The sequence below is a fragment of the Amia ocellicauda genome, chromosome 1 (assembly GCF_036373705.1).
Source record: "Amia ocellicauda isolate fAmiCal2 chromosome 1, fAmiCal2.hap1, whole genome shotgun sequence".
NCBI classification, from domain to species: domain Eukaryota; kingdom Metazoa; phylum Chordata; class Actinopteri; order Amiiformes; family Amiidae; genus Amia; species Amia ocellicauda.
In genome coordinates this window covers 36,541,646-36,559,687 of record NC_089850.1, presented here as the reverse complement: position 1 = coordinate 36,559,687, position 18,042 = coordinate 36,541,646, and the positions used below count along the sequence as shown (strand labels likewise).

The window sequence follows — 18,042 nt, the reverse complement described above, 5'->3', positions numbered from 1 at the left end:
CTTCAGATGTTATGAAACAGACATTGCGAATCCGTGGCCAAACATAGAATCAATCCATCTCCAAGACAAGGCACGGGGCAAATTCATGATTTCCATCATTTATTAAAAACAAAAGTTTTGTTTTGTGTTATTTGTATTTTAGACGGTTGTTTTACTAACAAGTATAAAATGTATTGATATGTGTTCTATTTTGGAACGCACTGTAAAAGTTTCTGTCCAATGTAATATGTGCACTGCTGGAGGGTTTTATTTGATTTTCTGGTTGATATTCATATTATTATATATAGCCCAGGTCCTTCCATAGACCCAGAAACCAAAGCAGGATGGTAGTGCTTGTTTACTGTGGCATTGCTCTGGATCAAGTCTACTCAAGACTCTCCTCTTCCCAGATGTGGTGATAAGAGCAGCTTTAAATAGGAGGGTGAGTCTGTGCCTGTCTGTGCAGGCAGGGTGACTAACCGAATCACAGGCCCAGGGTGAGAGGCAGTAGCGGAGATGTGTGACTGTCCATTCCATTAACCATTCTCTGATTCTGTAGAAAAGGCGGCGGCTTTCAATTCTTGTCCAATGACATCATCTGGAAACCACCTTGAGGTCTTGCTTTCATAATTTGAATATATGATCTGCAGCCATGGCCCCAGAGAGACACAGGATGTTCGTAGTCTGGTTAAGCTTTGAACAACTAAACTGATTTGATTGGCACTAGTTATGTTTGGTTCAGGTGGCCATTTCCAGCTTTCAATGAGGTCTAGAGGACTGTGGCTTTCAGGACCAAATCTCTGGTGTGAGGTGTGTGCTTGAGACTCACTTGCCTGGCAATTCATAATGGAGATGTGCATCCTTGTCTAACTTTGAGAAGAAAGCTGAATGATTTGAATATCTTCAGACACTTTCAGCTTTCACTGCCTCCACCACTGGCTTACCTGAACCAGATGAACAAAGTTGCCCAGTGAAGCTCCTGATCAATCAGAGAAACCCCAGGATTGATGTTAGCTTGATGAACATGTAACCTGACCATCAGTTTTTCGGTGATGAACATCAGTCTGTTCCACACAAAAATATCTGCCTTGTTATAATATTTCACAGGTAACTCTACTAAATTGCTGCCAAGTGTTTATTTATAAATCAATAAGATTCCTTGAAAAATAAAATGATTTAGTAATAACACATTTATAGGTTTACTTTTTTTTATTTAAATTAAGAAATGAACAAACACTGACATACAGATTTATTTTTAAGCATTTGAAAACTATTAGAATCCGAAAAAAAAAAAAAAAAAGTCTGGAGAAATGTAATTTTGAACTACAGATGCAATGGCTCTCTACAGGTCGCTTTCCACAACTTTGGGTGACTTGCAGAATGAGAGGATTTCGCCGTGCTATAAAAATACAATATTTTTTTTTGGTACAGTTTTTAAATGATAATTTTCTCCAAGGGTTGGGGCACTGCAACACTATAAACATCGCACATAATATTTTGTCAGGCTACAGCAAAATAATCCTCAGGAATTGTCCTAAACATCAGTTTCCTCCAACAGAGATGAGCAGCAGCAACAGCAAATTGCCATAAGTCCCATCATCCAGCTGTTGCGGCTCCTGCATTAAAGTGTTCGGTACATCTCTTCACTTGTGACTGCTGCACAATAGTTTTTAAATTTTGATTTCAAAGGAATGTTTAAAGTTTACAGTTCTCGTTCAAATATTGCAATATTATCCATTCAGTGCTGGCTCTCCAGGAATCATTAACACAAAAATAAAAATAATAATCACTTAAGAACAATCCCCTGCCATATCCCCCCCACCCCCACCTAGAGAAAAAAGGAAACGCAGACTCAGCTAGTGTATCTCAGCAGTGCTCTGGATTACAGTGAAGACCGCTTCTGTGTGAAGTGTGTATTGGGTCTGGCAGAGCAAGCAGCCACAGAGAGAGGCATCCAGTTCACTCGCTCCATTCAACCTCACAGGCAGGTGGAAGCAATACAGTTTACATTGGTTTATATTGATTGACCAGCAGCCAAGACATGCTGCGTAACAGTGGCTCCTAACCCACAGTGCTGTCTGAACTGATCTCTTATTGCACAGCAAGCTTTGATCACAGACTTCAATAAAACCAGCAGCATGACATTCCCATTCTGTCATGTACAACATCAACGAGAACAAAACAAAAAGGAAAATAAGATAAAGTCCACAGAGCTGAACTTGCATGACAGAAATGAGAGGCAGAGGTCAAGAAAGACCCTATAGTTAAAAAACAAAACAAATGTGTCCCTCTTTATTCAATACAGGGTGGCCACAAGGACAGGAGAACTGGAATGATGTGTGAGTATCAAGTCTCATTGCAACCAGCACCCACTACACACGTCTGCTTTCTTCTCTACCCAATTGTGTGACTGGTAGAGTTCAGTGTGGAACATACAGAGCAGCCCAGCCACACGTGAATGCCATTCAACCCACCACCCTGTCATCTCTAAAATATATTTTTTTTAGGCCATACTATATTTTGTAATGCTAATATAGGGGGTTCAAAGGTCAGCAACAAAAAGTCACGATGTCTATAATCAACCATAAATACTTAATTTTGGGTTAACGTAGTTATGCTTAAGGTGAGATACGCGATGGCTGCTGGCTGAGGCCCGGACATGTTGCCTGAGATCTGCAGGTTTCTGTGGAGAAGCTCGCCTGCTTGTCATTCCTGTGTTGCTCCACAATTGGCCTGCCTCCTCCAGCTAAACTGGAGCTTAAATCTTAAATTAGTCCAAAATATTAAAGGAAAAAAACCAAACAAATAAACAACAACAAAAAAAAACAGATTGTCAATTTACATAACAAGTAAAGACATAAATACAAGTCTATTTTAAAACATCAAAAATAGAAAAAAGAAAAATAAGAATAGTACTAAAAATTGAAGGAGTCTCAATTAGAACAGAAGAGCCCTTCTCTCTGTCAGAAATGTAGTGTCTTTGCAGTGGCTATCGCAGGAGGGGCAGGTGTGTCCATTTTAATGTCATCCTCGTCTCTGGGACATGGGGAGGAATGCACTGTACATAGTGCAAATAAGCATGGACTTCTTGTCCTTCCTGTGTCCTGGTGACGAAGCCATGTGCGCGAGTCCCAGGGCCATGGCTGGAGTTGCGATAACACTGTTTCCAAAGTCAATCTGACTATCTTAATCTACTTCATATCACCGCAAGCCCCTTGCCTTCAAAGGTCAGGCTTCCGGCAGAGCTCCCATTCCCAGATCATACCTCCCCACCAACTCTCTTAATACTTTCCTGAACACAGGCCACATCCCACCTGGGGAGGAGAGGACTACACCAATCTCCAGGAGATGTGACTGGGAGGAAGTGAAAGTACTGTTTTTTGGGTGTGTAAGCAAACAAAGTAAACAAAATTGGGGGGGGTGGGAAGAATCACCTTAGCCCTTGAAGGTTCTCCTGATGCTCCTGTCTTTGATCAGGGAGGGGGCATGGGTGTGGGCATGGCAAGTGAGGGGAGGTGAGGTGGGGAAGCTTGCTGTTCATTTTGCAAGAGTTCCTGTTTAACTCTCCCCTCTTCTCCCCACCTCCCTTTCCAGTTCCACATCTTCAGGCCAGCCTTAGATCAGTCCTGCTCCTCCCTGCTGCAGTCTGGACTGGAGGATTACCTGCTCAGTGGCGCCGCCCCAGTGGCAGCTTTCAGAGGGCCAGCAGGGTGGGGGAGTTGAGGGAGTCTGAGGACTGGTCTCCGCTGCTGCTGCTGCGTCGGTGGGCTTTCGAGCAGGACTCGGAGGACGGTGAGGGGCTGTCCTGCTCCAGCATGCTGGGGTAGGTGAAGATGAGGTTGGGAGCGTTGGGGGTGGTGGCAGGGGTCGATGTGATCACCACGGGGGTGTTGAGGCTGTCTCCCTCAGGGCAGTACAGCCCGGTAACCCCACTACCACCCAAGCAGATGGGCTTGATGACGGAGCGCTGGGGTTTTCCCAATAGCGAAGTGGCCAGCCCGCTGTCTCCAGAGTCGTCCATTGGCTCCTGCTTCACGACCACCGGGCTGAGGCCGTGCAGGGGCCCGGACATGGTGCGCATGGACAGGGAGAGAGGGGCGCACTGCTGAGGGGCCTCTCCCTGGTGCCGCTCCTCCGGGGGCAGCTTACACACAGGGTTGTGTGCCACCAGCATGAACTCCAGCTTGTCCTTCTCCTTCTGCAGGGTCTCAATCTCTTTCTGCAGGCCGGCTTTCTCCTCCTCCAGCTTCTCAGTTTCCTGCACAGACACACAGAGGAAGAGAAGGCAGTGGTCAGATGCTGGTTATTGGGCCACAAAGACATGGGCGCTCTGGTGTTTCCTATAGTACATTAGTCTGCCAGGGGCCACCCAGAGCAGAGGTGTGCTTTAGTTTGCAGTGGATGCAGAGGAACAAAGGAGCTGTGTTTCCTGAGGAGCAATCGTGTCAAAAGGAATGAGGATAAGATAGTTGGGATGCTGCTGCAACATGGGCAGACATTAACCCCTTTGCTCAAACATTAATAAAAGTGGTCCATAACCATATTTAGTCTGAACAAGAACAATACTGTAGGTTGGTCTTGGGGAAACACTGAGGCTGTTTCAAGACTTTTTTTTTTTCCATTATTATTTTGATAATTATTATTAATAAATCAGTTATCAATCATCTTACAAAACAAATTGTTGGGAACCCTGAGCTGCAATTTACACACATATACACTCTTTTTAGAGATGGAAAAGCAGATCTACAATTCATTTTAAATGAAAACATACATGCCTACTCTTCACCACTTCCTTTCCTCTTGAAGCTGGCATATGATCAAAATCATATTCTATTGCGTAAGCCGGAAACACGCTTTAAAATTGAGACTTGACCTATGTGCTACATCAGGATATTGGTTGTAATGTCAACATTGACCACCAGAAGGCACGGTTTGCTTTTTGCTCTTCCTTCTCCCAGCTTGTTGTTTCGCTGTAGTAATTCAGCCAGGCTAATCTTCTGCTAAAATCTAACTTCAAGTAGTCACATTTAAAGATGAGCCTGAAACCTAAACCCTTCCCCCTATTCTCAAATTACGAAACCTCTTATAATGACTTAATATGTGGGGCAACTGTACATTACAAATTATAAAAGCAAGACAACATAGTGAACAAAGGGGACTTCACAGCTGCTTAAAGATTTCAGTCTGTAATGATTTTCTTTCATCTTCTAATGAATCCAATAGTATCCGTCACACACAGCACTGTTAAAGACTGCTGTACAAATACCACTGCCAGGGGCGCGGGGAGAGAGCGCTTTCCAGGCCAGGACTCTGCACTCTCGGAAACAGTGGATTTAACCTTCAGCAAAGACAAACACCGAAAACTACTGCAGCTCATGAACTGCATACTAAAACTCTGGGTTTGTAAGATAGACTTCCACGACAATAGGATATTGTGAAATGGATTATTACTATTACTGTACAAAAAGAACAACTAAAAGGAAGACAAACTCCTTAAAAAGCAGAAGCTGGTACAGGCGCTGGGCACTGGGCACACAGGGCTGTGGAACACGGTCCAAGAACAATCAAGTCCAGAGAAACAGCACAGGAGGGGAAAACAGGAACAAGGAAATAAACACAAAGCACATATAACAGAAAAGAAAAACCTTCCTTGTTGCATTATCTGTTCCTTTTTTCCCCCTTCTACAGAGCTAGGGGTGTGGGGGTGGGGGTGGGGTGGGCAAGGGTGTACTCTGAGGGAGTTGTGCTTTGGTCTGCAGTATCAGTTAGGCAGGAGGAGCACTATGCCCCTAGGGACATTCCAGCCTGCCTTTGACTGGCAGGGTGATCATTACTGCAAGAGAGCTAATTATTTCCATTAAACTATTTGCTGTCTGACTGGAAGAGCTGACTGCAACCCAGCCTTACCCTGACAAGGAAGACTTTAGACAACTGGCTGCAGTAAAACAATAAACAGAGAAATAATCTCTCTCTGAAGTCACTACAGGCATAGGGGTAGGACGGGAGGAGGGGGGTAAGGGACTCAAAACAGTCCTGGAAGAGGGATGTTTTAAAGCAGTTTCTACAGCCAGTGTTTTTCAGCCACGGTCAGACTGTCCCCGGTGTCTGTATGTGGGAGGGGACGGGGATTTATGGGGAGAGAGAAGGGGCGCACACTCACCCCCTGCAACATTTCGGTCAGCTCTTTCCGTCGGTTGCGGCACTTGGCAGCGGCTAGTTTGTTCCTCTCCCGCCGCACTCTCCTCTTCTCTTCCTCTTCGGGGGAGAGCTATAGGCAAAAAAAATAAAATAACACACCGTCACTGGAGGTAACCTCGCATATAGACATTATCACACACAGGTAAGTATCACGCCTTGACTGCCTAAACTGATAATGCACACATAAGAAGCACAGGTTCGAAAAAAAAGGGGAACCCATCTTTCCATCTGGCTTGTCAAGTCCTAAGAAGCTCATTGATCTTATTCAAAATCTCCTGAAGGATTTCGAAATGTTATTAATTTCTGATGATACACAACTTTTAATTCACGCAAGCAGATGTTTCCAAAGAGTTGCAGGTTTTCATAAAGGGAACTGGCCCCACCACACTCAAGTGCATGTATATACTCTCAGTCCTGCATCCATTTTCACTTTATATCCATTTCCCCAAAGGACTCCCATTGCTCCTCCACCAGCACTGCACTGAGATACCACAACTATACTAAGCATCGATAAAGACATTCAAAAAGCTGCCACAGTTGTGCTACAGCTGATCTGACCGTGCCTTTAATAACAGCTCAGAAACTGCTCCACAGCAGCTGACCCGAAATGCAACACACAGTTAATTAATGCATTATAGATGCGCGTTGCCATGGCCCCTCCTTCTATTCTTCTGCACATTCATGACCAATGTTTCCGCATGGCACATTACTGCCCTGGTTACCAGAGTCATGCAGAGCTTCTGAACGCATCCTAGGGTTCAGGGGAAGTGGACAGGTTTTGGCCCTTACCTGTTCATCTCTCTTGCGGCGCCCACGAGTGTCACCAATGGAGCGGATGACGCCGGGTCTGGCTAGGGGTGTGTGGCCCATGTGCCCGGGGCCACTGGAGCTGGGCAAGCTGTAGGGGTGTGAGCGTGAGTAGGGGCTGGACATGGAGGTGATGACAGTGGGCTGCACCATCCACTGTAGGTCCTGGCTGGTGGTGATGGCGTTGATGGTGGGGATGAAGGCACTGCTGGAGCCAGGCATGTCGACCCGATACTTCTGTGAACAAGAGCACACACACAGGCAAGACATGAGCAGGGGCCACAGGAGCAGAGACAGAGAGTCACAGGCTGTGTTTTGATAATATCACAGAAAACACCTCTCAGGATTTTGAAAAGATGTGCTTGCTACACAAACAGGCATGGAGTGTATTCTAGATTTCCTTGAATCTGGGACTGCCCAAATGTAATTGCTAATCCCTTATATCATCCTGTATTTAAGTGGTACGTTCCTTAATGTCTGCCATCTTAAAGTAAAATAAAATCTCCATGGTTTCATTTATATAAATCAGATGAAGAATGAGAAAATGCAGTATTACTGGGCAAGCGCATAACAGCACATAGAAAACTGTCAATCAATGAAAAGATAAGGAGCTGTCAGCTAGAGACACATTCAAATTTTCAATGCACGTGTCTAAGAAATAATTGGTTTCCCAACGCAAAATGGAAAGATTGTTTTCTGTCGTCATATTTTCCAATTAAAAATGCACATCAAATTTTGCATTACTCAGTTTTATCTTTTAAAAAGCAGATGGTGAACCGATAAAGGCAGCACTGATATTACAGACAGCCATTAATCATTGTAAGACACCATTCAAATGCACACATCCTCAGTTTTAAACCATAGTAGCTGGGGAATATTCAATCAGCAACCTTATCAGCAAGCCTTATAAAAATATCATGACAGCAGGGTTAGTAGCTTGGAAAACCCACAATTGCACCTCTGACTAAACTGTAGGGATGCTTTCATTACATACAGAGAGGGGTAATGATGTAATGGAGCTGGATTACAGTTACAGATCTAGACCCTGGAGAGTACAGAGTTGTTCATCTTACCACAAGATAAAGAATAAAGAATAAGCAATCCTGTCAACACACTAAGCATACATAGTGGGGGGAAAAAACATTGAGATATACATCATATATACGTACATAAACGGCATGGGCGAGCACGTATATAACATTCATACAAGCTGAAAAAACCATAGTCAGGACATAATCCAGAAATGCCAAACTCCCATGGGGCAGCTGGGATTGTGGGCATCTGCCTTACACCCAAAACACAAATCCGATGCACTGTTGGCTTTCTCTAGTGGCAAGCAGCAGTATCCTCTTAGTGAATGGGAAGGTTACAATTGGATGGGAATGGTGGCTTTCAGACAATGCCGGGCAAGTAACACAAAGCCACTGGGACCCTGCTGCCCCCTGAAACTACTCTCGCACCAGTCAAAACCTTTCTAGCTCAATCTATCTACAAGCCAGGCCCCCTGAGGCTGGGAGCACCAGTCAGGAGAGCTCGCTATGATACCCTCACAGGACAGCACCTTCCCCAATCATCAGGCTGCTGCTCACTTCTGTGAAGATGACAGGCCATGTCATAAGAGTGGATGATGCTAATGCCTCCTGACCAGCGAAGCTCATCTCAGATATCTCACATCAGACTCACATATCTCACATCAGGGTAGATTCTGTGTACGCTTTTGAGGATACAAAGACACTAAAACAGCAGACCATGACTGACTGGGAAAATACTCACTGAAGAACTACTTCATATCTCAGATGTTATTTAAAAGCTATATGTATTTTACAATATGATAGTCTGATAGTCCACCTCCTACAAGATTCTCCACATTGCTATTTTGGCTTCCTATCTGATTGTCACTACATGTCTGTCTCTGCTGGCGAGCCCTACCCACCTTGTTGTGGCATTGCGGTTACCCAGTGATAAATGATATACCAGCATGACTGTGTTCTGTGCAGTGGTACCTGGCTGATATGCACTCAGAGTCACATTCCTTATTTAATCCTATAACCCAACAAAGGAGCCAGGCTTTAAACAGTAGGTAAGAAAATGTGCAAACTGAAAAGGCTTCAAAGTGATCCTTTGTATCGTATGCCCATCCTGAAGATTGCATCTCCAGATTTGTGGCGGAAACCACAAGGAAGACACATGAGGAATTCTTCAACAGTAAAATACAGTTCCCTACCATAACCCAGAATACCATGTCGGAGAGAAGAAAACAATAAAGCAGAATCAACTGCAAAGATAGATTGTGTATGTAGGTCATATTCAGGTAAAGTGTACAGCAATGCCCTTTGTGGTCTGAGGTATCCAGGATTACCTGTTGATTTGGTAGACTTGGTTGTAATTGTTTAGGTTTGACTAACAACTTTTACAAAATCTGAAAAATGTTATAATCTCTGCAAAGGCACACGATTGCTGTATTTTCCTGTATTCCTGACCACCACCCCAGCTGCTGTCATTCTCCCAGGTAACATCTGGTGCCTGAGCGCTGTGTCGGTCAACATGCCCCAACTCGCCTGTAGCTGCTGCACCCAGCTGGTGAACAGCTAAGTACCTCTCTAATGCTTGTCATCAACTTGTATGTCTTTTCCACAGTATTTTGCAACACCATTAACCTCTCTTCCTGGGGTCAAGAAGTGACAGATACACAAAGAGAGAGAGAGAGAAATAAAAGATGAAAAAGAGATTATAGAGGGTAAGAAAGAAGGGGAGAGAGAGAAGGGGCTACACTGAAGATATTTGACAATAAGCAGGTAAAAAAAAAGTACTGTATCAATCAGACTGGTGAGAATTAAAATTAACAATTCTAATCATCTGTCCCTAGCACAAGTCAGGCAATGTAAAAGTGTATTATGGGTGTAAACACAGAACATAATTGAAGTAGACTGGCAAAGGGATTCTTCCCCAAGTGCAAGTCATAAGTTAATAATGATACTTTGTATATGGACATTTCCTGAGAGCTAGTCTGAGCCCTAGACCCAGATGTTTGTGCATAATGACCAAAGTGAAAACTAGACAAGTGGGAGCTTATCTCCTCATCTGCAGTGATTCCATTCCAGTTTAACTAAACATGTGCATCAGAATGAAAGAAAAAATAAAGCTTTTTTTTTTTTTTAATCCTAGTTTGGTATTTTTCCTAGGATAAGATGAAGACCAGACCAGTAACAAAAACAGCTGAAATATTTTCATCTATTTTCAAAATGTCACAATAGCAAACCGTAAGTCATCACTACTCAGAATTCAAAACACATTAACAGTTTGGATCTGTACTGCCTTTAAGTTATCAATTACATCTGCTTCTTTTAAGAGAGCAGTCTGTTTAATATCTTTACCAATTCAATAATAATACATTGTGTGGAACAAAACAATTGGATATCTTCACATATTATCTATGTGGTGTTTTCAAACTATAATATGTACAACTTCAAAATCAAAACTATAGTTGTCTTGGGTCTGCTGGAGAGAGAATCGTGATAACACATCGTTTCTGTGTTTGGATGTGTAATGGGTTAAACTGGTATCATGAGTCTGACACACATCTCTACAGGCTGCTGTCTCCAGGCCGGGCCCTGCAGGCGCGCTGAGAAAGGAAAGCACAGCTGCAGACAACTTCGGGAAAGTTATGGAGAAGTTGATGCATTTCCTTTTATTCCGTCCTAGAATTACACCGTGTACGTCTGCATAAGTTAAAGTCAAAACCTGACAGCCGATCTATCTAATCATTTGGTCAGCAACTTAAAACCCTCACCTGTTTTTTTTTTTTTCTTTCCCCAAAGCATGTTACTTCTAACCCCTTTACAGAGAACTATCGCAGGACGCAGCGTCTTTACGCGTGGCTATGTGAAATACCAAGCATGCCAGATTGGTGCAGGTTAAGGCATCATTTTTATTTCATGATTTGGAGCATATAACATGGGCAGAGTCATATTTGAATCGCTAATTAAGGCGTAACTGCAAGTTCCACTAAAACCGGAACCGAAATTCATTGTTATTAATAAAACCAAATAGCTGGAGTTTTTGAGCCAAACCAGTCCGCGTTCCTGGGATGCTGGAGACGTTGCTGTGCATTCCCAGAAGCGACTGAGCGCAATGCTGTGGGACGGGAATAGGAGCGGGTCAGGGCTGTGGGGGCAGTGTTTTGGGAATCGGAGAGGGGAGCAGCCGTCATTTCTGGGAAGGGACTGTTGTAACAGTGCCGAATAATCACTCCCGGTATTACAAACAGGAGCTGCCGTGATAGCCGTGATGCAAACGGACCGCCCTGCCTTTGAAATCCAACAATACATTTAACAGAAAAGGAAATCTGATAAGGGATCGTTAGGCTATAACGCAAATGTCGAATATATTAGCCCACTACTTTATATATGTATAATGTTTATACACATACACACCTTGTTAGCAGTAGTAGGAGTGTTTGGTATGTTTTTCTTCTTCCTGCTCGGTTTATTAATTAGTGCAATAGGACATACGATTAGTGATGTAACCTGCCTCACTCATATGCTGACGGAGAACCTCAGTCCGGAGACAAACACATTACGAAACCACCACTACTTTGTTTTCACGACGCGGTTATTGAAGACCAGCTGTTGCGCAATTTTATTTTTCCTTCTTTTATAACCGCGCTGGAGAAGGGACTCTTTTTTTATCCCACCTCAGCTGGGAAGAGTGGGCAGAGCTAATGTAGTACTGTAGTGTCAGCGCAGGTAAGTTCAAGGACCATTCCTGGAAATGTCCCCCGCAAAGAGAAATGTGGCCCCTTGTCCGGGAATTCACCACACCCCGGGCAGAAACAGTCCCGCTATTCAACACATACACCCCCTCCCCATCCGCCACATTCACAGACACCACACTAGGCAGGCGTCCTTGAAAACCGAGCATAATGCAAACGACCAGAACGCCTCTTGCCTTGTTAAATATTTCCAAATGAACAAATGAGGCGTGTTTAACTGTTCCTTCTGCTAGACAAGATACCATTGCATCATGTTTAGCAAAAAGGAACGTTAGGCGGTGTTAAAGTGTCATTAATAATTAAATGACTCATTTATAGGCGATTCAATTAGACATTATATATTGTATATAGTTGAATATTGAAAAATATTAGCAGAAGAAAGGTGAACATAAATTGAACCCAACAACTGATACATGTATAAGTATGTTTCTTGTTCCCCCCCAAAAAAAAATAAATAAATAAATATTAGTTTCACATGTTCCTAGGGCAACAAACACCCTGCCATCTTACTTTGCCTGCATCCTATGAATTAACAGTCCTGGAGTGGAGTGGTTTTGGAGACTTCTGCTGTGTAGAACAAACCTTAACTTGATTAAAATACCAACCACTGGAGGAGCAGCCCGATAATTATACTCTGCAACACAGAAGCCCTTTGAGTAAAAGGTATTTTTTTAATGCAAGCAATACAGAGGAAAATTATTATTTTTTCTTCATAAAAAGACAGTAAAGTGTTAACCCTAACTTTCTGCTTTTAATATTGAAGTGATTATTTCAGATGGGCTGAAGAACACAACTAAAGAAGGATGAAACATGAGTGAATGAAAGCTGTTCAGTACAATCTGACCTGGAAGAGAGCTAGCAGTTAAGTATTTATCTCCAAATAACCATCCACATTTCATTTGACAGGATGTCCCATCTTAGCGTTACATTAGTGCTACATTTCCATGGGTCACTGGTCAAGAGTCTGTTGGCTGCCTTTTATTAAATACAACAGGAAGATGGAGCCTTTCTTTTCAACAATATCAAAGCTGTAGCCTGTAATTCAAGACAATGAAAACAAGGCACGGTTGTAGGTATGGCACCAAAACATCTGGAGGAAATTCCAAAGCCAGAACATTCAAACAGACCCTAAGGATACATTCAAAGATGCATCGTGAGCATGTTTACTTCTTCAATTCCCGGTCACACAACTGTCTGCGTGTAGTATTGCAGCATGCTCTTTCTAGCCTCTACACCTTGCTATCACTTCATCCAGCTTCCCCAAAACTGGGATTTGTACATACAACTCCAATTGTAAAATATACTATTATCAATAAAATTAAAAAAAAAAAAAAAAAAGTTTATATGATAGCATATTTCAAGTTCTGGTGTCATAGAGTTAGATGTAGACAGGAATGCTCGTTTTCAATACTCCAGAGTTTCTGATTGGGAAGTGTCCAATTGTGTCAGTCTGAGTGCTGTTTGTTTTGCCATGTGTATGGCAGAGTTGATGGGGGGCAGGTGTCTTGCTCACACACTTCCCTCCTGGCTGATGTGACTGAAGACCAGGAATCTGAATTATTAACTCTGTACATGAAACCAATTCAATATCAATATTCAGGAAATTATTTCCTCTAGACAAATGCATACAGACGGCACTTATTAATATTCTCCTTTACAGCAGCAGTACTAATTGTATCCTTCACTAAAATTATATGAATGCTGATTTATTTTAAAGTACCAAGGGATACCAGTATGAATAAATGTAAGCCACAGACTCTTGGTGCTTCTTGGTGCCTTGCAGAGCACAATATCTACTTATCTATTTATCCAGAATAAAGTAATGATTAACCATAGGAAACTTAACTCAACTGCCCAGTTGATAAGGGAGCTAAATGGTTAACAGTGGGAACTAAATGAGATTTACATGGTGACAGTGGAGAGCTCCACACCATCTGTACCTTAAAAGACTTCTGCACAGATGAATGGATTATTATCAGCAATTGTTTTAAGAGGAGCTGAAGTAAAAATACTAGTCCCCATTCTTGACACCTATGCCCCTTCCACTGGATGGCTATTTAAAATTACAGTCTATAGAACAATAACAACAACAATAATAATAATATAAATTACTGAACACCAGCTGCTGTCTCTTTAAACCATTACATAGCCTCTCCCATAATCACCAGAGCCAAGTTCAACATGTGCTATGGCAGTGCTACTGAATTCCACAGAACTCCTGTTCTTCTTTAGAATTCGAATGACCTCTGCTGTGGGGTTTTGTAAAAGTACCCAGGTGTATTATCATTTGGAAATCACCTTGGAGGCCCCAGAACAGCTCTCCCTGTGTGTGTCTGTATGCGTGCCTGTCTGTAGGGTGCTCTTCCAGACGCATTCACAGCAGGCTTGGGCTGGTCTGTGCTGTGGCTGGAGCATGGTGTTGGGATGTCTTCATGCCATGCCGATATTCTACAGTATTTATCACTAAGGGCTCTGTGGCGCTGAGCAAATACTAGAGCATACGCATGTCCTGCTGCTTCTACTTAGAATACCCTTGTGACCAGTCGCATAAAGCAAATTAAATTAATTTTGCCCTTAGTTCTCCCTTTAAGTGTTCCTTAAATTGAAGGCTGTTGCACAAAGTACTTCAACCCATTTAAGTCAATACAGTACCCCAGTGGGAAAAGCTGCTGCATTTAATACTGAAATGATTGAACTCAGTTCAATGTGAGCCCATTGTTCTCAACAGTAGCTCACACAGTTGGATCTAGAAGCAGATATGTTTGCACGTTTTGCATAGACTGCAGTGCAAAGATGCATACATTACCAGAGGGCTATTGCATTTTTCATGTTATTTTTATATATTATTATTATTTTTAAGATTGACAAAATACACACATATATGCTAATGCAAATACACATGCATATATACCAGAGAGAAACCACTGCCTTAGATGCCTTCTTGATATGCCCTAGTTTGACTAAGCATGGTTGGCTGCTCTTCACATGTCACCATCCTTGCTGAGGGCTGTGGTTAGTGGAAGGGTTAGGTTTAGGATGAAGGTTATGATTAAGGGTAGGTTTTGACTTAAAGTTAGGGTTAGGATTGGGTTGGATTATTGCCAACAAAGAACCTCACCAGTGACCATAAAATAGCTTAAAGGAACACAATTGTAGTGAAAAAAGATGTAGAAAATGAAACACCAGGAATGTTACCTGCTTATGAGAATAGTACAGGAAATACTCCAGACTATCAGCGATTTATTCAGCAATTGTGCCATTGTTAATTAAATAAGATTGTGAAAAACAAGCATTAGTTAATAAATAAACAGATAAATAAAGTTAGTTTTACTCTCACCCAGTAATCCATCATTCTGTCCAGCTTTCCCGATTCTGAGAAACTCGCGGTTCACTAGGGTAAGGATGTAAACGCGTCTAAAATTGTTCTGACGCTTTTCGGTTCCAGTAAAGAGTGAGCACCATGTTAGACGAAATAAGATCCAGTTCCTTTCCCCTAAAAACAACTTGTTTCTTGCTCTCCAGTGATCACGCGTGTGCTGCGGGTCCGGGGAATCGGCCCTGTTGCGCACTCGCGCTCCCACGCGCCCAGCCTCGCTCTCAGACCGGACCGGCACCGGGACCCGGACGAGCGCGCGGCTGCACAGCGGAGGAGAAGCGGCTCTGAGGCGTCCGGCCCGTCATGCGTTACCACACATCATCATCATCATCATCAGCAGCAGCAGCAGCAGCACACCGAGCGCTTTCTGTCCTGCGGAGAGCCGTGCTTCGCTTGGGTGTGAAGTGTGCAAACGATGTGCTCAACTCGAATCTGAATGAGCGTTATTAGCTGAGCCAAGTGACACACACACACACACACACACACACACACACACACAACGACTTAAAGAGAGACCTTGTTTAAACGAGATATTACTGTTCCAAGAAAAGTTCATCAAAGTTGGCTGGGCTCTAACGCAGCGTCGGGATCGCAGTGAAAGGACAAGGCGAGTATGTGCGGGTCAGAGGCTCTGTGCTCGGCTGCTGCTCTGGTCCATTAGCTGTGCGTTTTCCATCCCCGCACGCAAACTACAGTGCTGGTGTTGCAGCCGTGCGCGATGCGTGTGGGTTGTCAGCTCCCGCAACCCACAGTGCTGCTATGGTAAAACGCTGTGCCTATACACTGTCCCACTCACCCAGTCACAGTACAAAAGGCGTAGCCAAATTTGTGTCTCTGAATTTGACTGTCACAGACGTGCGCATCAAACACTCCTCTTGAAAACACGGATACTTACTTACCATGGAGGATCCGGCCGTGCAGAAGTCGAGACGTTTAGCGGACTACCTCCTTACTTTGTTTTATTTCACTTAATACAAATCGCAAATATACCACTAGTTACCAGAGGTGTTCAGTTCACATTTTTTTCTTTGTACCATCCCAGTAAAATACAAAGAAGCAACATTTTCATACCGGTTGGGTCGGGGACTCGTTATCCGCACGGAAAGGAATGTGGTTAGTAAAGCTGCGGAGAAGCGCCTGCGCTGAGCCGCCAGGGACACAGCAGACAGGTATGCTTAAACAACTTTTCACGCCCTTGGCAAACACACAAAGCCATGCACAATAAAAGCCGTCTGCACTAGCGACTGTGTTGGGCAATTGTATAAACACCAACACTGAAGGCATAGAGCCCATTCTATACATGCGTGACCCACTGGAAACAATGTATGTTGTCCCTGGTTTCAAATAAATGGATACATCCAGGTGTGCGAAACTACATTTGTTTGTAGCTGTTGCACTGCATATCATTAAAAGGGACATGCAGGGTTTTTGTAAGGGCTATACACTGTTGCAATTCTCAGTTCATCTCCTCTTCCTCTTAAAATAAATCAAGATAAACGGTACCACGATCATGGCATTTTCTAGAACCTCTCGGGTCCTGAAATGCACTAAGGGACTCTAATCCAGGTGGGAATTTGACAATGGGGAAACGGCTATTATAAAAAAAATTAGGCTTTGGCTGATTATTAACACCAATATAATATTTTAAGTATGTATAATGCTGTTATTTGTATTATAATGCGATTAATGTTATTAATAATTATACTACTACTACCGATTCCACCCTGGGCTTTGTGCAACACATACAGGTGGTCTCCGCTCCGCCTGGCTGAGTGAGACCCTCGCAGATATAGTTACCTGGTAGCTGGAGGTAGAGATCGGGCTGCCGATGGTGCTGCTGCCGCTTGTGAAGGACTCTGGCTGAGCCGGCGAAGCGCTGCTACCACGGGAGGACGTGTCGTAGTTCCCGGGGTAGTCCTGGTACATGATCCGGGATAAGAAGAGCAGGGCTCGGGAAGGGATGCGAGCTCCGTCGGGCTCCGGGTGTCCACGTTTGTCTGCTCAGTACTCCCAAACGGCACGATACAGAAAAGCGCAATCCCAAGTCGCAGACACTTCAATCGTCGAGAAAAAAAAAGGAATAAATCAGGCAATACCCCAGAATGCCAACAGCGGCTGCTCACTTTCTGAGCACTTTCTTCTCCCCAATAAAAGTCCCCAAAAGTTGACAATTGTTTTTCTTTTCTTTTATGATCAAAAATAGATTTGAGATAATAAAACAGACAGCTACAAATAATAAAACAGACTAGTTTTCCTCCGAGAGCGGTTCTTTATTGCGTTGCCATTGACTCATCCATTGGCTGGGGTGGTGAGAGCGCAGTCGCCGCGTCTCTGAACTGCCCGCACCAGCGCGCAGCCGCTCTGACAGTGACTCACTCCGGCCGGCGTTTTGTGTTCTATACTTTAAATAAGAAGCTGTTGCGACACCTTCTGCTTCTTTCTCTTTTTTCCCTTGTCTCTATCCCGCTGGAACAGTTCAGCCTCCTTTTTTTCCCCCTGTTGAATATTTTGCCGACCGCTTGCTCAGATGACTCACTTCAATGGCATTACATTGAACTGCAACTCCGCTTATCAAGTGCCATGCGGATTCGCTCACGTCACCCTCTCACAAGCCGTTACTACAGGGGAGGCGCCTGAAATCTGAAACTCCACATTCTGCTATAATTACCGCCACGATCAACCTTTCACAGCTATTGTATTTTAGTAACCCCTTTAAAACCGATCAGGACACTTTGCTTATTTTATTTAAACCGATGTACACGTCTAAGGTGTTTACCTGCGTCGCAACACCCCTATTCTGATAACTGTGTCTTATTTGGTCCCGTCGATTGACGCATGTTTCCAAAAATGGGCAGTTGCGTCAGAGAACACGCGCTTGGGTTTCCTTGGTTAAAGTGACGTCAGAAAGGAG

The 18,042-nt window shown here is 43.5% G+C and overlaps 1 protein-coding gene across 4 annotated transcripts; it reads right to left on the bottom strand.

Annotated features, from left to right (window-relative positions):
* Positions 1–1,169: 1,169 nt before the first annotated feature.
* Positions 1,170–17,813, bottom strand: fosl2 (FOS like 2, AP-1 transcription factor subunit). Of its 4 annotated transcripts, none has more exons than XM_066703272.1 (4): positions 16,929–17,813; positions 6,967–7,221; positions 6,140–6,247; positions 1,170–4,237 (listed from the first exon to the last, which is right to left on the bottom strand). In XM_066703272.1, exons 1-4 carry the CDS (start codon positions 17,055–17,057, stop codon positions 3,674–3,676), a joined length of 1,056 nt encoding a protein of 351 aa, XP_066559369.1. In that variant the 5' UTR covers positions 17,058–17,813; the 3' UTR covers positions 1,170–3,673. The 4 variants fall into 4 exon arrangements, with proteins under 4 accessions (XP_066559369.1, XP_066559398.1, XP_066559387.1 ...); XM_066703301.1 differs by lacking the exon at positions 16,929–17,813 and adding an exon at positions 16,027–16,161; XM_066703290.1 differs by lacking the exon at positions 16,929–17,813 and adding an exon at positions 16,031–16,158.
* Between the last annotated feature and the right edge of the window lie 229 nt (positions 17,814–18,042).